Source organism: Eumetopias jubatus, unplaced genomic scaffold, assembly GCF_037043125.1.
Source record: "Eumetopias jubatus isolate StellerSeaLion01/CBP00866 unplaced genomic scaffold, mEumJub1_p1.0 scaffold_3, whole genome shotgun sequence".
In the NCBI taxonomy this organism is placed as follows: domain Eukaryota; kingdom Metazoa; phylum Chordata; class Mammalia; order Carnivora; family Otariidae; genus Eumetopias; species Eumetopias jubatus.
In genome coordinates, this window is record NW_028274809.1 from 37,969,778 (window position 1) to 37,994,931 (window position 25,154).

A 25,154-nucleotide genomic window follows, 5' to 3' on the forward strand; every position below is an offset into this window, starting at 1 on the left:
CCGCACACCACACGCCCACCCCGACTTGGGGCACGCTCTTCCCCTCAGACGGCCCAGCTCGGCGACCACGGGCCACAGCCGAAACCGCCCGCCCGCGCCGCGCCCCGGCTTGCGGCGCCCGCCCGCCCGCCCCGCCGTCCGAGGCGACGTCGCCTGCTCCTCCCCACCCCACCCCCCCGGGTGGCAGGTTCAGGCCCCGGGTCCGAGCCTGCGCCCCTGCAGCTGTCACTGCCGCCGTCGCCGCCAGGGGGAGTGTCCGTCGGGAAACGTGGTGTTGCTTCCTTGGTGTGAAGGTGCTTTCAAACTTCGGGTTTCTGTTCCTTTCCCCCGGTTTTTGAAGCGCGTAGAGGAAGATGGAGACGGAGTCCGGGGCGGTGAGTACAGCAGTCAGGGCCTCCGGCCCCGGGGTAGCAGGGATAAGGAGCAACGTGGACTCCGTTCCTGAGGGGCCGGAAGAGCGAGGTCTAGCGCCCAAACGCCCACTATTTTGTCGGGAAGAAATGTGGACAGGACGCCTCATCTACCACCGCGAAGAGCGGCCCGCCTGCAAGCCCGGTCGGGTCGTGTCGTGGGGTCAGGAAGGTGGGACCACCGGGCCTGGACCGGGTGTAGGCTGGCTGGGGGACCTCAGAAAAGGCCGGGAGGTTTCGGGAGTCGGCGGGTGGCTGGGTCCTATGCACCAGGCGGGGCTGGGCAAGAGCAACAGCTTTCCCGCCGAAACTGGGCTCAGCGACGTCTTTGACGCTCGCTCTGGCGGGACTCCGCCCAGCCGTCCACCGCGAGGGGTTGTCAGGGCGGCTGACACCGCCTCTCCCCGACTGGTCAGTGTGGACCGGAAGGCCTGAGAGACCTGGGGGGAGGGGAGGGGCCCCGTGGCCCACGACGGACCCAGAGACTGACACCTCAGGGCCCGGTGGGGGAGGGGCGGGAACCGGAGGAGGCCTGAGGGGCCTGAGGCGCCGAGGTAGGCGCCGCGGTGCTCCGCCTCGCGCCCCGCTGGCAGCCAATCAGCGCGCGCCACGTGCGGACCGGGGGGTCGCCAGCGCTCAAGGCCGACGTCTGGTCGGTGCCGTTGAGGATTCCCGCCGCTACTGCTGGCGGGATTGCGGGGCAAGATTTCTCGTTGGCTAGCCTTCTTTTCCCTCCCGCACTTTGGTGGGGAGGGGGTGGATCCTCGTGTCAGTGTCCAAGTTCACGATGACCCGAGAGAACCCGAGGAAGTTGTTGCCGCGGCCATATCCCCCAGCGCCTCAGCTTGCTGGCCTCGGAGGGGAAGGAGCACCGAGGCCGTGACCGCGACGGTTAGCCTGCCCTCTTACTGTTGTCTCCGTTGGCAAAGTGGATGATAGATTTCGAGGTTAATTCTCAAGGGAAGAAGTCAGTAAGGGCACATTAGAGGACATTTTTAATAAAATCTTTAGTGTAGTCCTAAGCTAAGGATCCTTACTTCTAACCAAATAATAGCACCTACCTAAGTGCTTTTCATACATTTGCAAAATCATTGCCAGTGGAATCTGAGGCTTTATTGTTTAACTCCATGCATCGCTAGCCTTCTCTAAGGAATTTAGATGTTGCTTCTGCTTGAGCCTTGTCACTGCTAACATTAAAATATTTTCCAGGTTATTTTAATAGCATATTCTTAAACCTCAGCCTAATGGTTGGGATATCAGGAGCAGGAAGAAATGATTCGTTTATTCATTTGTTCAACAAATATTAATTGAACACTTCCTATGTACCGGCTCTACTTGAGACGCTTAGTGAGCAAAACAGGCAGAATCCCTTCCCGTATGAACATTGCACTATAGTGGAAAGTGATAGACAGTAAACACAAGTAAATTTTATAGCATGTTGGAAAGTACTAAGTGGTAAGAAAAATGAGGCAGTTGGAACCCCCAGTACAGCAGGAGTCTTAGAAACTGGAAAATGAAGTGAATAGGTTGGAAAAGTTAGATGTTTTTCCTTTCTGGGTATCATTTAACTAGTTCTCAATATAGGAAATAAAGCATTCTTTTCACTTCTGTTCATGTCATCTCTCTCTCAAGGAAAAATAATGGAATTAACTTTTATTTAAACCAACTGGAGAACAAACGAGTTCATCTGTTGAACTCATTTTGTTTTTAAGAAGAAAATTTCATAAAGACTGATTTTTTTAATTTTGCAAATACGTAATTTCTGCACTCTCTAAACAGACAGACAAGATTATATCTACTAGAGCTGTCCTATTATCTCTAGCAATGCAAATATCCAGTAGAAAAATAAAACTACGCATCCCCAGATCATCCATCCGTTCTCTGTACTATAGACTCACTATTTGTGACTGAAGTTACAAATAACCTCCAAATGCCTAGAGAGCATGCTGTTAAGATTGGATTCCCAATTTCTTTAATTGGAAACTACAACATAGCAATTATTAAATGTGATAAATTTTCTGTGGTTTAATAGGTGTTTTTATGAACTCCCTTATTAGGGAATATGTGTTGTTTGTCCCCCCTTAATACTAGATGCAGAATAGAGCCCAGTAAGGTCCAGCCTACAGCCCCATAATCACTCCTGGTCTAGTCATTTCTCAGTATATCTTGAAGAGATTAATTTAGGGATTATGGTTTTATTGGCCAATGAAGTGAGAAAGGAGAGCAAATATGAAAAAGAACAACTCCATTATCTAAGAGATTCATTTTCATGTATTTGTTTCTCAGAGAATTGAAATTATGAACTGCAAGCTTTTTTGAAGCATTCATTTAGTATGTTAGACTGTCTTGGAAGTCTGTTAAGTGTCCCCAGAAAGAAAGTAATTAGCAAGTGCTTAAATTGGTTTCTCTTCAAAATTCTATTCTTAAGTCTTGTTTTTTTCAGATATACGTTAAGAGTCTGCCATCTTGCCATTGTACAAAGGCTTATATGTTAATATATATTTATTAAAATCTAAATTAGGCCCCCAACTTAGAATTGTGAACATACATGTACTGAGCTCAGTTCTTTGGTATACAAATTTATACCTATGAGTTACAGGTATATACATTTATTTTTATGAAATCAGTTCAATGTTCAAATTGACAAGTACATTTAAAAATTTGACTTTAAGAGCTAAAATATGGCGAACTTGAACATCAGAGTTTATTGACTTGTCAGTGCCCTTTAGCCAAAGACTGCCGGGAACATACCTGCAGTTAAGTAAAGTTGGGTCTATTGAATTGTTGGCACAAGGAAGAGCATACACCATGGAGCCTCTAGGTAAGAGGGTGTTAGAAAAGAACTTACTATGGGATTTAGGCTTGTGTTAAGCTCTTTTTAGAGAACATTTAAGGGAGAAGGGCTATACTCTGAAATACATGTTGTCAGAAAGTGGGAGTAATTCTATGATTGGGTATGTTAATTTTTATTTAGAAGGTTAGAAAAATAGATTGAGGCCAAATCTGTGATTGATAAAGAAGGAGCAGTTACACGAATCAGCCAGGATTTTTGTTTCTTGTGGTTTGGACAATGTTTTTGTTTTTGTCAGGGTTCAGACATCATTATGGAATGGTCTTGTTTTTAATGTGATCCATCACAGTCAAAGAGTAACTTTGCCTAATGTCTGTTAACAAGAGAACACCACAGCCTTACTGTGAGTTCCAGGCCAACACCTAACATCACCAGAACCAAGCCAGTTCCCGGCTGTCTAGGGCTGTTTTTCTCTTTCTCAAACTTCTTTTTCGAGTTTAATATTCCTTAACATTTATAATATTTAAGTAGTATATTTAATAGCAATTAACATAAGTATATTTAAATAATATATTTTAAGATTTAAGATTTTCTCTGTAGTGGAGTAGATCCTGTATTTCCCATATTTTTGTTCCTCCAAAAAGTTATTAGTTCTAACCATAATTTTCATATTAGAATAAAATTAAAGTCTAAAATATTATATTTTGCCTAAATGACTCAACTTTTTGATAGATATGTTTTCAGCCTGCATCAAAACTTATACCCAATGCTAAAAATTTAAAAGAATTTTATTTTACAGCAAACATCAAATCAGACGCCAACAGATTCATTATCTCCATCCCCTAATCCTGTGTCACCTGTGCCTTTGAATAACCCAACAAGTGCCCCAAGATATGGAACAGTGATCCCTAATCGCATCTTTGTAGGAGGAATTGACTTTAAGGTACCTATTTATGTATGCAACGTAGTATATTTTTTGCATTAGAAGTTATTTTATTTCTCAGAAATACTTTGTACAACTACAAAAATAATATTTACTAATTGCATAATGATTAATAGGTTTCACATTGTCTTACTATAAAGAATCTTTTCAATAACAATGTAGGTTAAATAGAACATATATAATTGTCCAGTTTCACATACAAGGAAATTGAGGCTCATTGATGTATCTACAGGCTCCTAGCTTCTTAGTGACAGAGTGAAGACTAGAATTCCAGTATTCTGACTCATAGTTTCATATTCTTTACTTCACCATACCACACTAATTATACTTTATTACATAGTATTCCAAAAGACCAAATAATGTATGACTATAATTAAAAGATTCAATATTTAAAAAAACACAAAATTTAGTCCTATGAAATCCTATTTCTTTATCCCAATTTTATTGTCAGGTTCCTACTGAGTAATATCCTGAACATCTTTCGCAAATTGTTTTCTGCCACCTAAGTTAGAATTTGATCACAAAAAAAGGCCTGTGACCTTATCAGAATAAAGCATCTTCACATTAATATATTTTAATTATGAGGGGCGCCTGGGTGGCTCAGTCGGTTAAGCGACTGCCTTTGGCTCAGGTCATGATCCTGGAGTCCCAGGATCGAGTCCCGCATCAGGCTCCCTGCTCAGCAGGGAGTCTGCTTCTCCCTCTGACCTTCTTCCCTCTCATGCTCTCTTTCTACCATTCTCTGTCTCTCTCAATAAATAAATAAAAATCTTTAAAAAAAAATCGGTTAATTATGTAATCAGCCATTTCACTGTTTCAGAGAGGCTTAGTCTGTGTTGTTGTTGTTAGATGTTTTGCCGCACCATTTGGGAGGTAGTAGTAAACACCTCTAGGAAAGGCCTGCATGGCTATTTTGAGTAGAATATCCTACTTCCAAATGGATATGTAGAAGGATTTCCAAGCTTCCATTTTATATACTGGAAATGACAGGGATAGCTGTTTTTCTTAATTAAAAAAAAAATCCTTGTGCCATTAGGGTATGAAATTTATTACTCACTATTTCTCTGTAATCAGTCTTTCACAATTTGGATGAAATTACTTTTTTTCTGCTCAAGAGAAATGTTACACTTACTGTATTTGTCAGAATAATGATTCTTAAGCAAGTATGTGATTGGGTCACTAAAAATAAAAATTATTTCTAATAAAATGTTTATTTTTTAGAAAGATTTTCTGTTTCTATGGAAAATATTAATGGCTGACCATAAATATTCAAGTTGAGCATTCATGTTCAGAATTAATTTATATTACAAACAGTATAATTTTTAAATAAATCTTCAATAAATGGAAACATTTGTATGGCTAGGTTATTCTAGGTTACTGAATTCTGTCAACTACATTATGAGCTTTGGAGGCCATTGTAACAATGCAGTTATAGCTTTCAGGTAATTGCTAGGGTTCCCTCCCTGATACTTATCCCTTTTCCAAAACCAGACAAATGATAAGGAAATAGTTTACTGTAGTAGCAAGCTGTGTCAAATTTTGTAAAACTTTTCTTTTTAGAAGCTTATAGCCCATCCCTCTTCATACTTAATCATCTTAACTCTCAGTTTTCAACAAAGAAGTAGAGCTGCAAAATTGAACTAGTGATTCTTCTATCAGAGAATAGTTTGAATTAATTTGTTTTCAAATCTCTAATAAAAATTCTTATTCTGGCATTGCTTCCTTTTTCAGTTTATTGAAATAAGAGCTATTTAGTTATTCTTATATTAATTCAGTATTTGTCATCATCCAGTTTAGTAGCTTTAGGTTACCAACTAATAGCTTATAATGTTTGTAAGTAGTGAGGTAGCGGGGGAACTCAAGAGGCATAGCCCCACTATTAGGCATGTCTTTTTCTGGTATATAAAGAAAATTTTTTTCTAGGGATATTTAAAGTTCCCCATGGCATAGTTATACCTGAGCCAGAAAATGAAATTGCAATGAATTTAGTGTGAATACTCTAGGAAAAGGTGATATGAGTCTATTAAGAGACTATTTCAATTAAAACCGTCTTTGTAGATATCTTGTACATAATAGTCTAATGACTCATTTTTATTTTGAATATCATAATGTCATTATTTAGTCAAAATGTATATTGAGTAGGGATAAACTGTCTAAAAACTTTAAATCTTGTAGCCACTTCATTGGTATCACAAACTGAGTTCAAGTACTTTAGGAAATATATTCCTTTCCTAAGACCTTACTCTTCCTGGAGACTGCAGATTAAAATAGAGGGACTGGTATATATTGCCAACATCCTAGTTCCACTGCCATGATTGTGAGCCTCTCTGAGCCATAAGAACCAATAGTAATATGCCCTTACTATAGTTACAGCCATGCCTAATTCAAATTATTTTTTAAAAAACTGGCCAAAAATAATTTCTTTAAATATTAGTGGACTTTCTTTGTAGTTTTAAAGTAATTCAGCTTAAAAATTTTTTATTGATTATAATAGTTTAATAACATAGTTACTGCATAAAGCAATGTATTTACATTGATTTTAATAATTTAGTGGTTTATATACTGTTTTTATGTTAAGAGGCATTCTTATATTCATATTACTCTTTGCTTATAATCCTTTTTGTCTCCAAAACAAACATAAGACTTGTTTCATTTTTTAGCAATTAAAAATTTTTTTGTGTTTTTCTTTTATGCCATTAGACAAATGAAAATGATTTAAGAAAGTTTTTTTCCCAGTATGGGTCTGTAAAAGAAGTGAAGATTGTAAATGACAGAGCTGGAGTGTCCAAAGGGTAAGTATCACTATAGAAAGTACATAGAATTAACAATTGTGTTTTTATTGGATTACTAGGTTTTATATGCTTACTTACTTTGATTCCATTTTTTTAAAAGAGAATTTCATACCCTCTTCTTTTCCTCCTACTTTAATCTCCCATTTCGTGTGTGGGTGTGTGTGTATATGTATGTATATTTTGGAGGGAGGGGGAACACTGTAACACTCCTTAATTTGTTGGGAAGTTAGTTATTCTTGCATGGGCTGAGGGACCATTCAATGTTAGGTAACAAGCCTTTAATGTTGAGTAATGTACAGTAGCTAAGGAACCAAAAGCTAAAGGAATCAGATATTTTTGGAATTGTGTGCTTGCTTTAGACTAGAGAGAGCTTTATTTGAAAAAAGCTGGCAAAAGGAATGTCTGTAGGTTTTGCCTCAGAGACCTAGTTAAGGAACTAACCTGACAAATACAACTGTAATGAGAATGGTTTTTAATTGCCAAATCAAAGAGAATGAAAACTGAGAAGAAATCAGCAGGATTTGTCTAAAAATCACTAATGACCTTAGAGCTGTTTCTGTGGATTGGTATATGCAAAAGCCAAATTTCACAGAAGAAAGAGGTAGTTTACATAGTGTACTCACTTAAGAAGTTTGACAGTAAAGTTAAAGAAAATGGGTAAGAGTGGAGATCAATGAAGGATTGTTTGTTTTCTTGAAAGAGAGGTCAGACATATATATTTATAGACATAAGAGAAAGGAAGGACCAGTGAGGTGGATAGAAAATTATACTAGTGTGGGAAACCACATTTAAGTATGTCAGATAAGCACTTTGGAAGAGATGGGATTCTGCAGAGAGGTTTTTTTTAAACAATTGAGATACTTCCTCAGACTGACAACCAGTGTTAGGATGAAGTGAGATTGTACCTCTTGTATTTGATTAATAGAATTTACAATATTTTGGTAATATCCATTTTTTTTACCGTTGAAAAACACAGAAATGTAAACTGTATTTTATGCCTTTTCCACTGGGTGGTGTATGTGTTCTACCAAAAAATTTAGCATAAAAATATTTCCTTAGCCCTTGCTTAATGTTTGGGCAAATAAAAAAAGAAATTCCTTTGTTAAAAAAAAAACTTTTTTATACAATAGAGTAATTATGAATCAAAATAATAGTCAAGATATTTAACACTACTCTAGTTTCCTTAAGTTATCTAAGTAGAAATTATGCTGGGGGGGATATATTTTTTATTTCTTTCATACCTTTTTATATATTTTGGCTTTTTGGATATTGCATACATAATATAATTGTATCTTGAACATTATATGAATTGTACTCTGAAGGTAACAATTATATATGAAAAGCAGATATAAAATCTGGGATGTACATACTTTTAATTGATTTATGTTTGGGAAATACTAATAATTGCTTTATCAGTTTATATGTGCTAATAATAAATAATATATCTATATACTCATTTGCCAATATAAAAAATTTTATTGTGTTGAAATTTTTATTTTTTTTAAGTTTTTTTTCCTACTCTGATTCCTATTTAAGCTAAACTTCTATTCTGTACTAAAATTTATTGTATCCTAATTTGTAAGCTAGGACATGAATCCTTCATGCTTTCCTGCCTTGTATACAGCTCAGATATGGAACTGTTTTAAGATCCTGGGTTGTTTTTTTTTTTTTCTTTTAGTGTCCCAACTCTAGGAGGAGGTGACCGTGTTATGCTCTGAATGATTCTCTTAAATTTTGCATGATGGTGCTCCATAGAAAACTGCTCCTTCCTATAGTGACCCATTCTTAAAAAGAAATTGAATTTTAATATAACTCTAATGTAATGTTCTAAGAAAATAATTAATGTATTTATTTAGGTATGGTTTTGTCACTTTTGAAACACAAGAAGATGCACAAAAAATTTTACAAGAGGTAAGATCTTTTGATGTATTTAACTTCATTTTTTGGAACTTCTTTGAAACTAATCCTTTAGGATATCTTTTTTATTATCATTCCAGTACAATGATTGACTGTTAGAAAAAAATTTTTAATTTATTTGCATCTCAAGATTGACGTTGGTCTCCAAAAAAATTGAATTAAAAAAAGATTAAACAGGGGCTCCTGGCTGGCTCAGTTGGTGGAGTGTGCAACTCTTGATCTTGGGGTTGTAGGTTTGAGCCCCACGTTGGGTATAGAGATTACTGAAAAATTAAGTCTTTAAAAAAAAGATTAAACAGAAATTTTATCTACAGAAAAACAAATTCCAGATTATTGCATGAGTATGCGAAGTTGTAATAATTTTTTCTTTATTTGCTTACTAAGAACTTGGGTATGTATGTTTTCTGAAGTGTTAATAGCACTTTGAATTAATTCCTAAACACACTACAAACATGGATTCCTAGAGTGAAATTATCTGAGATTATTTCCATCCTTTCTGAAAAACTTTATATATGCTAAGAACATTCATAGAAAAAGTCTATAGCCTGCAGTTCACTGTAATAACTTTAAATTTGACAAATGTTACATTAAATTTTTTAGGAAAAAATAGTTTGAATTGTACATTATTAAATCACATGCAGCTGATCTTCATTATTCATAGTAATGTTCTATAAAGTCGCCATGAACACTCAATTAGCAAATATTGGGACTGTTGCTCCTAGAAGAAATACAAGGTTCCCACAAGTTTCTGTTTACATTATTTTCATCAACCAATCAATACATAACTTTGTTTTATGTGTGTTTCTGTTTAAAGACATCATGTTAAATATATATTATTGATTCATTAACATTGAACTCCTGGCCAACAGCACTATAACTCGTGTATGAATTAAGCCCATCTAAAACATTTTCTCCATAAGGCAAATGACAGTCTTCTTGTGCTTAGGAACATTATTAGCCAGCACTTCAACACTACACTTGAGGGCCATTTTAAATAGCAAAATTAAAAAAAAAAAAAAGCAAAATCACCAACATAAAACACAAAAATGCAAAAAACATGGCACTAACAACATGAAATAGACTCTTGTTTAAGAGCTGAGACAAGAAGACAGAGTGTTACCTTGTTTGACCTCAGCCTGGGACTGTGTATGTCAGGCAATTCAAAATTTTCACCTCTCTGCTCATGTCCACTAGTAACCTACTGTGGCTAAATTGCCACAGTATTGATTCTGGGGTTACAAATAATTTTAGTAAATAGGTGAATCCCAAATATGGGATGTATGAATAGAGGATTGACTGTATTCCAATTAAAGAACTAGGGTCAGAGAATTGGAACCAAGATTCAAATCCAGATCTTTTAATATCCAAAGACTATGCCCTTTCCAGTATTCCTTGCTACTTTCAAAAAATGTTGTAATGTGAATTTTAAAAATTGTTTCTTACTAATTTTTCATTATTGGTTTTATAAAACACTAGTACCAAGATAATAAAATATTTTTTCTTATTTTAGGCTGAAAAACTTAATTATAAGGATAAGAAACTGAACATTGGTCCAGCAATAAGAAAACAACAAGTAGGAATCCCTCGTATGTATTGAGAACTAATGTATTTTTCAGTGTTTTTGCATGGTTCTTTTTTGAAATATTAGACTTTTTCGAGAACTTAATTAAAATATCAGGCTTCTTTCAGTTAATAAGGTTATTTTAGCAAAGTTGATGATCAAATGAATATTTCTTACCACAAATTAATATATGTTAGATTTGGGGGGGCAGGGAAACTTTTACACAAATAATGGTGCTTACATATATTGCATATAGTTACATCTTTAAAGGAAAACTCTTCTACATAAAAATATAATTTAAAATTGCAAAAGTAATTAGAAGTATTTTGGTACTACTCATTAGAAGTTTTTCTAATTAGAAAAGTAATTTAAAATTAGAAATTGAAGATACTGAAAGTAAAAATATAGAACCAGTATCAGAAACCCTAGTTGCATGGTAGGTACTGTAGCCCAACTAGATATGTCATAATTATGAGGGAACAATTCCTAAAGCTTTAAGAATTGGCAAAGTTGTGCCTTCTTCAAATTTCTGTAATGCTGCCAACTCTACTCTTCTTTTTTTCTCACTCTTCCTATTTATTATATTAGGCGTCTTTACAGTTAGATTTTTACCTAAATATTTATTAAATTCTATAATAGTCTTTGGCTAGAAAAAGATACATAAAATTAGTAACTAAATTTTCTTATTCTTGCTTAACTGTGCCCTAGTATCTACTGGAATGTTTAAAACATTAGGTGGTTATTGTGTATCTGTTAACAAATTAATAGTTGTGCTCATTTGGACTGTTCTATTTTTGACCTAGAAATTAACAGTTTTAGGGGTGCCTGGGTGGCTCAGTTGGTTAAGCGACTGACTGCCTTTGGCTCAGGTCATGATCTCAGGGTCCTGGGATCGAGTCCCACATCGGGCTCCCTGCTCAGCAGAGAGCTTGCTTCTCTCTCTTCCACTCCCCCTGCTTGTGCACATGCTCTCTCTCTCTGTCAAATAAATAAATAAAATCTTTTAAAAAAAGAAAAAAGAAATTAACAGTTACCAAGTTTAATTTTAACTTAGTTATTTGTTAATTTAGAAGATAACTGAAGTGTCCTTAGTAGGTTAATACTTCTTGTTAGTTCCAAGAGTTAAGCTGTAACATGTAGTAACAGTTCTATACTACTAGCAGTAGGTATAAGTAGTAATGTTCATATTATGACCTATAAGTTGCATTAAAAAAAAACATAAATCACCATGCTGAATGCTTTCAGACAGACAGTAAATTTGAGAAGTATAGGGTTAATAACTTAACCAAAGGGTAGCATTAGCCTTCAAATCCAGGACAGGTTGACTCCAAAGCTCTTTATACTTTTCTTCAAATAAATATTAAGTATAAAAGTAGATTTACAAAATACGGGGGATTTTTAATCTCAATTTTTTCTCAAATCTATCTCTTTTTCCATCTTCCATTACCAATATTCTAGTCCTAGCTACCCACGTTGCTTGCCTTGATTACTGGAAGAGCCTCCTAGCAGGTCTTTCTGAATCCAGTTTTGGTACCTTCCAACATCATGTACAAGGCAGCCAGAGTGATCTTTCAGAAGTGTACATTTTATATTATTCTCTGCTTATTTTGAGTTGTTCTTTCCTTTTCTTCCTATACTTTAGCCATCTAGCCTCCTCTCAGTTCCAGAACATACCATACTCCTGATATACATTATTTTCTTTACCTAGAATGCTCTTTGCCATCCCATTCCCATCCCAATCATTTTTTTTTTTTTTTAGATTGGGCATAGAGCCCAATGCGGGGTTGAATTCACGACCCTGAGACAAAGACCTGAGCTGAGATCAAGAGTCAGATGCTTAACTGACTCAGCCACCCAGGTACCTCCCAATCATTCTTTAAAGCTCAGCCCAAACATCATTTCTTCACAGATTAAATACAATTGGAAAGTTCATACTACCAGTGTAATACCCTATACTACCTCTTAATGTATTTATCAAAATCGTATTTAATTAATTAAATTGTGTAATAAGCTAATAACTGTTTTCCCCACCAGAACCTAACTTCCACATGGCATGTCCAATTTTTTTTCTTTTTTCTTTTTGGCTGTATCACCAGCCAAGTTCAATGCCTTGTAATAGTACTGACTCAAAATTTATTTATTTACTTAACAGATAAACCTGTGGCTCCTTGAGTATCTTTGAAGGGAAATCCATGAAACTCCTGAATTGTGTGCAAAATTTTGTTTGAATGTATATATCTCTGAGAAAAGGGTCCATGGTGTTCATCAGATTCTCCAAAGGATGGGATTAAGAATCACTAACATAAGCAGTAACAATACTAGATGAAATATAGTGAAAATATAAAAGCTCAGAAGCAGTAGTGCTGCTTAAAGTGGTAGGCCAGTGCTACTCACAATGTGGTTTGCTGCCAGTTAACAGTTCAGTTGGAATCTGTCAAAATGCAGATCCTCAGGCTCTATCCCAGACTTACTGAATCTAAATCTCTGCAAATGTGGCCCTGGAATTTGTATCCTAATAAACTATCTAGGTGATTCTAATGTATGTTAAAATTTGAGAATTACTGGTATAGTGGAAGGAGGATTGCCAGTTCCACTAATTTACATAAACTTGCTGGTTAGTATTTAATCTGACTTGGCTTTTATATAAATTTTTCAAGTGTTATCTTGGCAAAAAAATATTTTTTTATTTTGGGGGAGGGAGGGGTTATATATAACTTGATCTGAGAAAAGAGATGGGGACCTAGAACTACACATGAAGATTTGTGGTCATGTTTGCAATAAGCAGCAGTTGTAGCAAAGGGAGGCTGGAGAATAAGAGTCATAGCCTCAATGAATGCTTGTGATAGTAGATCCAAAGAATTTTAGGATGGAACCAAAATTCTTCAGGAAAGTATGGAATCTTTTCCAACTTCACCGCCTTCATCATCTTTGGCCTTTTACAAATAAAGTTCTTTTTTTTTTTAAGATTTTATTTATTTATTTGTCAGAGAGAGAGAGCACAAGCAGGGGGAGCATCAGGCAGAGGGAGAAGCAGCCTCCCTGCCTGAGCAGGGAGCCCAGTGCGGGGCTCAATCCCAGGACCCCGGGATCATGACCTGAGCTGAAGGCAGATGCTTAACCAACCGAGCCACCCAGGTGTCCCTACAAATAAAGTTCTTACTAAGGTCTTAGGAACTTTATTACAGTGTCTATAGTCTTCAGTTAACTATTTGTAATTCAGTTAATTATTTGTAAAAATAATTACCTTGCTGATAATTATTTAAATTTTTAAGACTTGTGTTTGATTACATTGTTATTAAAATCTAAATTGGTGAATTTTTAGTATTCTGTTTTTTTAAGATTTTATTTATTTATTTGACAGAGAGAGGGAGAGAGAGCAGGAGCAGGGAGGGAGGGGCAGAGGCAGAGGGAGAAGCAGACTCCCCACTGAGCAGGGAGCCCAATGTGGGACTCGATCCCAGGACCCTGAGATCATGACCCAAGCCGAAGGCAGCCGCTTAACCGACTGAGCCACTCAGGCGCCCCAATTTTTAGTATTCTTTATTGAACTCATTTCTTTTTCTTATATTCACTTTAAGCTAAAAGAGAATTGGCAAAAGCTAAAAGCTAAAAGCTCTAAGAGAGTGAGTTTGAAAATACATACTTTGAAAATACTTTAACGTATGGGATTTTTTAAAATTTGCAACATTCAGTTTTTACTGTAACTATATAGGTGTGTTAAAATAAACATTTTCAAGTGTCCAGAAATTACCTTTTTAAAAGTTAAACTGAACATTTTAATTATTATTATTTAATCTTTGCTTTAGGTTCCAGTGTAATGCCAGCAGCTGGAACAATGTATCTAACAACTTCAACTGGATATCCTTACACTTATCATAATGGTGTGGCTTATTTTCATACTCCAGAAGTAACTTCTGTCCCACCACCTTGGCCTGTAAGTAATTTTCATCTTAAAAGGGTTTCCATCTATTCTATCAATTTTTTAAAACATTTATTTCTGAAATATTTCAACCATAGACAAGTACAAATAATAATTAATAGCCATGTAGCTACCACTTAAATTTAATAAATGTTAACATTTTGCCATATTTACTTAAGTTCTTTTAATAAGGGGAAATGAAATATGAGAAATTCAGGCAAAGCCTCCTTGCCCCCATTTTCTTACCACGTTTTTCTCCTCAGACATATCCAGAATATGTAACCAGAATATCTTTCCTATCATTTTATGTTTTTACTACAAATGTAGGTATCCTTAAACAATAGGTAGTATTGCTTTGGGTGATTTTTAAACACTATGTAAATAATCAGTTTTTCCATTCAACATTATGTTTTTGAGATTAAACCATGTTGATACTAGTATATCTAATTCACTTATTTTAATATTTTATAATATTCCATTGTATGAGTGTATATTCCCCTATTGATGGACATTTTAAGTTTTTTCTGTAATCAAGACTACAGTGAACATCCAGATCTTGTATGTATTATGTAAGAGTTTGTCTAGGAAAGTAGTCTTCAAAGTTTTTCGCTTATATATCCTCTAAACATTATCTGAAAAATTATGAATACTCATTTTTAAGTTGATATCTGAAATTTATAATTTTAAATAATTTAGGAATATAATGTATTATGTATGTTGTATACCTAAAACTAATATAATGTTATGTCAGTTACGCCCCCCCCAAAAAAGATAGAAAATGTCTAGAACTCTGTTAACAAAACTAGTCAGCCAAATAAAACTAATCAAATAAAACTTCATTTCTATTAGAAAATTCTTAACTTTTAATTATTTTAATTATTTTTAAGTTCAAATAAATGCATTAATATGTATTCCTATAACCATGATGTAACTTACTTTGTTCCCTGGATGAAATAAGGAACCATCTCCCCTTTAATATTTCCTATACAAGCTCTTTTTGCTTTGCTTCTCTCATTTCTCAAGGGCATTGCCTTCTTGAATTATCTATTTCTATGATGCCCTGTTGGTATTTATATTCCCAAACAAAGCATTATAACAGATCCAGAATGAGTGAGAAGTGTGCCTTTCATCATGAAGGAGAATGGTAATTGTGAATGGTAATTGTGAAAGGGATTTATGAAAAGAAGACAGACACATAGTACACAGACACATTCACAGGCAGATCAAATCAGGAAGGAGTACATATGAAATTTATGAATACTCCTAATTTTCATAAATATATTATGAATACTTCTAAACCCATTCATGCCCATGTACCACTGGAAAAATTTTGTATTCCCCTGCCTTGGTCTAGGCTGCAATATATGCATAGAGGTAAAATTTCACATTATAGAATATATACATTTTTGACTAAATGTTGCCAAATGGCTCTCCAAAGTATACCAGTTTACACTTTAGCTAACAGTTTATGAGAGCTCCAGTTTCTCCATAATCTACCCACCCTTTAATTTTAAATTTTTGCCAATATTATTATGAAATAGCATTTTGTTTTTTTATCTTCCTAGTCATTGGTAAGATTGAACATATTTCACGTATTTATTGGCCATTCCACTTTTCTTCTGTGAGGTGCCTCTTCATGTCCTTTATCCTTTATGTTTTTCTATTGGGGTTATTTGTCTTTTTCTTGAGTTCATTATATGAATTTTGTGAGTTCTTCTGGTGTGTGGTTTGTCCATTAACTTTACAGGTTTTTTCGGTCATATACTAATTCTTTCTTTTAATGTTAACAAATGTATTAATGTTTTCCTTTATGGAAATGGTTTCATCTTTTGTCTCTTATTTTTAAAACAAAACACTTCCGAAAAAAGAATAAAAAAATTTAAATTAAAAAAACACTTCCTTATGACAATATAGGTATTCTATATTTTATTTTTAAAATATTATGGTATTGCTGTTTTTCACATCTAGATCTTAAATCTGGAGTTCATGTATTGACTAATCCATCCTCTTTCATTATTTTGAAATGAATCTTCTATGAAATGCCACATTTGGGGGTGTTTCTTCTGGGCTCTCTATTCTGTTCCATTGGTGTGTTTGCCCTGCCCAATTCTGTTTTAATTCCTACTGCTTTAGAACGAGTGCTAAAATCTGATAGGGCAGTCTTGTCACTTTTTTCTTCAGGAGTCTCTCATCTATCCTTAAGTCTTTACTTTTATAAATATAAATTTTATAATCCAGCTTGTTTAATTCTGTGAAAAGCCTTTATTGGATTTTTATTAGAATTGCATTAAATGTGTAGATTAATTTGGGCATAATACTGAATTTTACCATCCACAAACATTTATTTAGGTCTGTTATTTCCATCTGTCAATAAAATTTTCTTTCTCCATAAAATAGTTGAGCACATCTTTTGTTAGATTTATTCTTAGGTACTCTGTGGTTTTTGTTGCTTTTATTATGGTATATTTTTAAATCATACTTCCCAGTAGGTTGTGACTTGTATGTAATAATGCTTTTTTAAACGTTGACATTTGATCAGTAACCCTACAAAACTTTCATATAGACAGTCATTTATGATTCAGTATACTTCTGTTTCTTTCTGCTCTTTTCTCATTTTTTCTCCATTGAATTACTGCACCATCATTGTCTCTGCTATAGTATTTATATGATAACATGACCTTGTTCTTGAAAAAGGAAACAAGTTCAGTGATTCATGATTAAGTTTTATATATACTTATATAAACTTTATATATACCGTGTATATATTTATTTATACACTGTAGGTTTTGGAAGATAATCTCAGCCATAACCGAGGTTTCTCAGCCTCAGCACATTGACATTTTGGGCCAGATGATTCTGTGTTGTTGGAGGCCAGTCCTGTATATGGTAGGATGTTTAGCAGTGTCCTAGTCTTCCCACATCTATAAAAAGCAAAAGTATTGCCAAATGTTCCCTAGGGGGGCAAAGTCACACCTGACTGAGAATTATTGCCCCAAATCAATTAAGGAAATTATTTCATATTCTGTTTGCTAAGAATGAAAGAGTATTGAATTTATCATGAAAGGGTATTGAATTTTAACAAATCTTTTTCTATATCTGCTGAGATTTTTTTCCTCCTTTAATCTATTAATAGAAAATAAATTATATAGTAAATTACATTATTCTTTTCTAATGTTAATCTGTGGTATAATTTTATTAACATAGTCTGAAAATTGTGCAAAACTATGATACTTTTCTTCATTTTGCGGAGGGGAGGGAGTGAACATTAAAACAAAACGGTGTAAAGTAGATCCCATGTTACAAATTGAATTTTAATTGCTATCATTAAAGCTTATTTTACCTATCCTATAATACAATTTGCCTGCTTTATTAATGGTCTGGTTTTAAATAATCTATTTTGGTGTTTACTCTAGTACTTTGAATAATGAAGTGTTATGCGTACTTTCTTCAAAATAGAGAAATCACTTAAAATTTACTTTCATTTAAATATCAAATTAATAAAATAGGATTTGATAAATGCTTCAATAAGTAATATATTTGATTTAATTAAATGTATAACAAAGGAGTAGGATTTAATTACTTGTAAGCTGTGGGAAATCAGTGGCAAATCAGATATGATCATTCAGTTCTATGTTGTATAAATATTATCTACTGCTGGTCTCATGATGGAAATAGGCAGTGTCACCTTAAGTCCAGCTGCCGTTTTCTTTTAAATATTCTCTTAGAACTATATTTTCATACTCTTTGGACTAAAAGCAACTTTTCTGGTGGTTGTTTTAGCATTATCATGAAAATGAAAGCAAAGAAAAGTGGGAATACTGTGGTGATTTTAGTAGACTTAAGTGGAATTAGTAATAATATCAATAAGAGGTAGAAAAATGACATTTCCAATTATAGACCGTAAGTTGACTGGGTTTAGGTAACAATTCGGGATAAATTTTATAACAAACTATTTTAAAGAATTTTGCCTAGGCCTAAAATAATTTTTCAATTTTTTTCCCTCTTGTAGTCACGTTCTATATCTAGTTCCCCTGTGATGGTAGCTCAGCCAGTTTATCAGCAACCTGCATATCACTACCAGGTAAACATGGAGTTACAGTGAAAATTCTCTTTAAAAACTGTCAGTCCTTTTTGGGTAAATTTCATTGTATTCTTTCTCATGCAAATACTCTAATAATTTAAAAGAGATAGTTAAGCCTTGATAGCAGTGCTGGTTTTCTTTTTTTTCTTTTCTTATGGGGAACTAAACAATATCATACAAGAAGATGGAATGTTTGCTTCATTTAACCAAATGTAATGAGGTTGGGTTTTGCTCTCCTGGCTAACATTTAATCTAAGAAGTTTTTAGAAATAATTCCCAAAGAAAGATACAGATAACATACTGGATCACAGGCTGATTTTTTAATGTTATTGTTAACATTATGTCACTTTCTTGCTATTATATTTAACATAATCTATATTAAAATAAGTAATATATTATGGTTTATATTATGGCAGCCTCTTTTAGTTAACCAGTACTCTTCATTAATTCTTGTGGGAGACTGGGGATAAATGAGCCATAATGCCAGACCATCTTGGTGTTTTATAAATAAAGAATATTTGTTGACATACTGTCTATGGCTGCTTTTGTATTACAATGGCAGAGTTCAGTAGTTGCAATAGGATATTATGGTCTGCAAAGCTGAAAATATTTACCCTCTGGTCCTTTATAGAAAAAGTTTGCCAACCTCTCCTCTATTGCACTCACAAATAAAATCACATTCTTTCCTACCTCTGGAATTGTGGAAGAGAATTTATTTCTGTTTCTTTTTTCTTTTGAACTTTTAAAATAGACCCAGATTAAATGCTAAGTTTCCTGGAATTCTTTTTAATATTAGACTGGGTTTTGGGGGGGGATGGTGGTGTTTAAATTCTAAGTAGAATTTAAGATTTAAATTTATTTAAATTTATTATATTATTACATACTAATGTATATTATATATTATTACATTATTTATTTACAAATAAATTTGTAAATCCTGTTACCATGCTAAATATAAAACTATCTAAAGTGTTTCACTTACTAAAGATGAAAATAACTTAATGACATATATTTAAAATATATATATTAACTTAATGACATACTTAAAATATAACTTAATGACATATATTTAAAATATGTCACTTTTCCCTAAGCTGCCTCCAAATTCCAGCAGAAGCCCCAAAGACAGAATATTAGGTACCAGAACTTTTAATATGATAAGCCAAATATTGTGAAACCTGTTGGCGGACCCTTAGCTTATTGCCCACCTTGAGTACACATGAGGGGAGGATGAGATTGCAAGAGAGTTGTTAGAATGCTATGGCATGTCCCCTTCTTCCCAACCAAGTAAAGAAGACATCAGAGAATGACTGAGAAAACTTAATGTTTGTCCCCTGAAATTTGTGAGATGGTACTTGGACCTGACCTCTCCTAAAAAAGTCCAAAGAGAGAGGTGGAGGGTTGTGGTGAGGGGGAATAAATTAATTAATTAAAAAGTCCAAAGAAGAAGCTGGACTAGTCTCTGGAGGCTAGAAGACTGCAGTAAGAATGTGTTGAACTTCTACTCACAACAAGCAAAAGTTTATGCGTCCCAAGAGCAAGATGTGAACCTCACAGAAGAAACCCTTTTCAAAAACTTAAAGGTGATCCCAATAAAGAAAGAACCTGTGTGAAGTAGATGTCTAGAATCAAGGACTAGAATTGCAGTTAGAAGTTCTCAGTGGGGAGAGGCGCCTGGGTGGCTCAGTAGGTTGGGCATCTGCCTTCAGCTCAGATCATGATCCCAGGTTCCTGGGACTGAGCCCCGCGTCAGGCTCCCAGCTCAGTGGGGAGTCTGCTTCTCCCTCTCCCTCTGTTTCTCCCCCTGCTCGTGCTCTCGCTTGTTCTCTCTCTCTCTCTCTCAAATTAATAAGTAAAAATCTTAAAAAAAAAAAAAAAACAGTTCTCAGCAGGGAGATCACCAAAGAATCCAGTAAACTACCTAACTAGAGAGTCAGCATTTGGAATCTGCCACACTTAAAAAAGTGATCTGTCCTAATATTTATCCTGTGGCAAGGAAGAACAGCTCAACACAGTGCTTTTAAAGTGTCAGGGGGCGAGAAAGAATAGAAGTGCTTTCTGCTTGCACCCCATTGAGTCCAGCTCCTCCCTTCATTAATTGATTACATACAGCTATAGCTCACTTGACATACCAAATACATTCTTAAAATTTCTAATACAGTTTAATTTTATAGTTTGACTCTGATGTTCTGTTTGACACAAGTTATAAAATTGGAAGTATGTTACCTAGATATTACTCAGGAAGGACTTTGGTACCAATTTATAATATAATATTTTGTAATATAAAAAAATCATTTCACCTCACATATTTCTTTTCAGGTATATATTCATCATTCTGCCTCTTTGATAAGAATCTTCCATTGTTCTTTCTTTTTACCAGTTCTCTTTTTTTTAAAGATTTATTTATTTTGAGAGAGTGAGAATGAGAGAGAGAGAGAGTACATGAGAGGGGGGAGGGTTAGAGGGAGAAGCAGGCCCCTCGCTGAGCAGGGAGCCCGATGCGGAACTCGATCCCAGGACTCCAGGATCATGACCTGAGCCGAAGGCAGTCGCTTAACCGACTGAGCCACCCAGGCGCCCATCTTTTTACCAATTCTAAGATTGGTAGCTTTATCATTTATTAGTCAAATCAGGTAATGCATGGTCTAATTAGTATTTATCTCCATATTTCTCATTTCATAAGTAGTTATTTCATTTATCTAAAAACTATATAAATCATTTTATTTCAGATTTTTTATTAAAATATTTTAGGAGATTATTTATTATCCTGCCTGTCTGAATGTAGACTACAGAACATAGACTTCACATTATCTTGGTCATTATAATATAGTGATGTCATCCATTAGCAACTTAAATAGCACTAAATTAACAGTGATTCAGTTTAGATGGCAGATCCATGGCATCTTCTTACTCTTTTTTCTGTTTTTTTTTTTTACTTTATAATGAAAAAAGACTATTAAAAATGGAAAATAAAGAATAAAACACATATTAAGAAATAATACAACTAGTTTAAGAAATAAATGTCTGACATACTGTCATTTACAATAAGTTTAAAAAATTTGACCCTCTTTTATTTAACAGGTTTTTAATATATAATTCACATAGCATTCAATTCAGCTTTTTAAAATGTGCAATCATGTTTTTTACTAAATTCAGAGTTTTATAGCCATACCACAGTCAATTTTAGAATATTTTAATCAACCGTCCTCCCAAAAAAACCTTACCCACTAGTAGTCACTCCTCTTTCCTCCTACTCCCAGCCCTAGGCAACCAGAAATCTATTTTCTGTCTTTATAGGTTTGCCTATTCTGAACATTTCATATAAATGGAATCTACCATATGTGGTTATGACTGGATTCTTTTATTTAGCATAATGTTTTCACGGTTTATCCATGTGGTGGCATGTATCAGTACTTCATTTCTTTTTATAGCTGAATAATATTCCATTATATGGATATAACACATTTTGTTTATCTTTTCATCAAATGACAGACATTTGGGATATTCCCATTTTTTGTCTGTTATAAATACTACTGTGATCACTCCTGTACAAGTTTTCTTTTAAATGATTTATCTCCAGATATGACTTTTCTTTTTTTTTTATTATGTTATGTTAATCACCATACATTACATCATGTATGTTTTCCTTTATCTTAGCCTTATTACCTGGGAGTAGGATCACTGAGTCATATGGTATCTCTATGTTTAAAGTTCTGAGGAAGTGTCATCTTGGTTTCCAAAAAGGCTGCACCATTATACACTCACACCAGTTGATGAGGATTCTAATTTCTCCACATCCTTGTCAACACTTATCATCTACCTTTTTAATCATAGCCTGTCTAGTGGAGACAGTGGATATAAAGTGATATCACACTGATTTCCATAAGCTGAGGCCAATGATGTTGAATATCTTTACATATGCTTATTGGCCACTTTTACATATCTTCTTTGGAGAAATATCTATTCATATTCTTTACCCATTTTTTAAATTTGGGTTACTTTTCTTTTTATTATTGAGTTATAACACTTCTTTATATATTCTAGATGCGAGTTCCTTATCAGATATGTAATTTATAAATGTTTTCTCCCATCCTTTGTATTTTCACTTACTTGCTGGTATTCTTTGTAGCACAGAAGTTTTTCATTTTGATGGAGTCCAATTTATCTCTTTTGTTGCTTGTGCTTTTCATGTCATAGTGTAATTGCCTAATTCAAACCCACAAAGATTTACACATATTTTCTTCTAAGAATTTTATAGTTTTAGCTCTTACATTTAGGTCTTTGAACCAATTTGAGTTACTTTTTGTATATAGTTTGAGGTTTAGGGATCCAGCTTCATTCTTTTGCATATAGATATTCAGTTTTGGCCCTTGTTTATAATCTGGGTGGGTTTTTTGTTTTTGGTTTTCATTTTAGGCCCCTGCACAGTGTCTACCAGGACAGTGGCAGTGGGGTGTTCCTCAGGTAAATATTAACTTTTTTCATTGTGTTTTTGTGAAGACTGAATGAATATTAAAGTCAGGAGAACTAGATTTGAGATATTCCTCTTCTATTTAGTAACTGTGATACCTTTGGCAGTTAATCACTATATTTCTTAGCTTCCTCATTGTAAAATGGAAGTAATGATACCACATCTTTGTAAATTTCTTTACCTGATCTTGGTGAAGATGAGATCATGTAAGTGAAAGCATTTTATTAAAAGTGAGTACTCATATAAACATGAAAAATTACTTTTTACTATTATGGGAAAATGTATAATTTTTCCAGTTGTACTTCAGATTTTGCTTCAGTTTGACTTGTGCTCCTAAGTAAATAAACCATCTCTCAACTTTTGATACAAATAGTATACCACCAAAACTACTATTTAATGACATTTCCCATTTCCATGTGAAGTCGCAAAGCTAAGAATAGATGTTTATGCCAACTCAATACTGTAAGTTATATTATTACAACCTTTGATAGTGATCCTAATATAACTATTTTCTGAATTTATGAGTTTCTGAAGCATTAAGAACTTTTAATGTTTACCAGTGGTAAAGTTCTTTAGTCACATCTACACAATTGAAATTTGTAATAAGATACATCTATGCTATCCCTGGAAAAGAATTTCAGCAAAATATGAAACAAATATTTCTGTCATCTGTTGGGTAAGTCATTTGGTTTAATTGAAATAATTAATCATATTTGAATTAGAAATATGGTTTTGTTTTAGTCTCCTGCCTCTTCCGCTCCATTCTTATACCTGCAACCTTCTGAGGTTATTTATCAACCAGTGGAAATTGCACAAGATGGTGGATGTGTTCCTCCTCCGCTATCTCTGATGGAAGCTTCAGTTCCAGAGGTATATATTAGTCTCAAGGTGATTTATCTATAACTGTCTCATCTTAACATTTCTTTTTCTTTTCTAAAAATATTTGTTTAAGACCCTTGTGGAAGCTGCACGTTTTTTCTTTGATTTATTCACACCTTTCCCCTTTTATATGTATCTAAGAATGCTTCATCTTAGACTTTTTTACTAACTAGTTCTGAACCATTTCTAAAACCAACTGTTCACTGTACTAGGCTAATCTCTGACTTGATCTCCTCGAAAGAGTAAGATACCAAATACTTCTCTTTCTTCTGGCTTGCCTGTCAATCTGTGTTGTTACTAACATTCTGTGAATTAAAAGCATATAAAAATTCAAAAGATCTTAAAAACTTCTTCCTTCAAATATGTAAATCAAAAATATTTCATGGGGCACCTGGGTGGCTCAGTCAGTTAAGCATCCAACTCTTGATTTCAGCTAGGTCATGATCTCAGGGTCATGGGATCAAGCCCCACGTCGTCAGGCTCTGCACAGTCAGAAGTCTGCTGGAGTTTCTCCCTCTCCCTCTGCCCCTCCCTCCCTCAAATAAATAAATAAATCTTAAAAAATATACTTCATAACTACAAATTGTAAATGCTATCTTCAGTGTCTTTAAATTACGTTCCCAAACAATTACTTACCTTACCATCTATGTGCCAAGAACTGTACAGGTATGTTTTAAATCAGTGTTATAAAAGATTAGAAAATTAGCACCCACCTCCCAATTAGGGTGTATTATATTATTTTTTATATTGCTAAGGTTTATAATATTATGTTCTGGAACAATAATTTTCACAGTTGGATTTTAATGTTACTATCACTACTTCTACCAGGATTTTTCTGTTTTCATCTCAGCCTGCATTCATTACTTGCTTGACTGAATCTGCAAAGTACTCTTTGTTAAAGAAAGCTTGTGGGTGCTGTATTCTCTGAGTTTCTTACATGCCTATTTGTTCAACATTGTTGTCTATAAATCTGAAAGACAGTTACACTAGCTATAAAATAGCTGCATCATACTGCCAGAACAAAGTACCACAAACTGGGTGGCTTAAACAACAGACATTTATTGTTTCACAGTTCTAGGCCCAGAAGTTGAAGACGAAGGTGTTGCCAGGATTGGTTCCATTGAGGGCCATGAGGGAAGCATCTTTTCAGGCCTCTCTTCTTAGCTTGTAGATGGCCACCTTCTCCTTGTGTCTTCACATTATTTTTCTATCTCTGTGTCCAAATTTCTCAGATTAGGTTCTATGCTAATGACCACATTTAACTTGATTACCTCTGTAAATACCCTGTCTACAAATCAGGTCACACTCTGATGTACTAGAAGTTAGAACTTCAACGTATGTTTTGAGGGAACCAAATTCAACTTTTTTTTTTTTTAAGATTTTATCTTTA

The 25,154-nt window shown here is 34.6% G+C and overlaps 1 protein-coding gene across 1 annotated transcript in view; it reads left to right on the top strand.

The window, feature by feature from the left end:
- Positions 1–353: 353 nt before the first annotated feature.
- The window catches only part of BOLL (boule RNA binding protein), a 42,641-nt gene continuing 17,840 nt past the window's right edge, over positions 354–25,154 (top strand). Inside the window, exons 1-9 of the mRNA XM_028124083.2 lie at positions 354–374; positions 4,001–4,144; positions 6,845–6,936; positions 8,793–8,847; positions 10,364–10,439; positions 14,221–14,348; positions 18,343–18,414; positions 22,831–22,878; positions 23,627–23,755. Coding sequence (XP_027979884.2) covers positions 354–374; positions 4,001–4,144; positions 6,845–6,936; positions 8,793–8,847; positions 10,364–10,439; positions 14,221–14,348; positions 18,343–18,414; positions 22,831–22,878; positions 23,627–23,755 — 765 coding nt within the window. The remainder of the gene's footprint in view (positions 375–4,000; positions 4,145–6,844; positions 6,937–8,792; positions 8,848–10,363; positions 10,440–14,220; positions 14,349–18,342; positions 18,415–22,830; positions 22,879–23,626; positions 23,756–25,154) is intronic.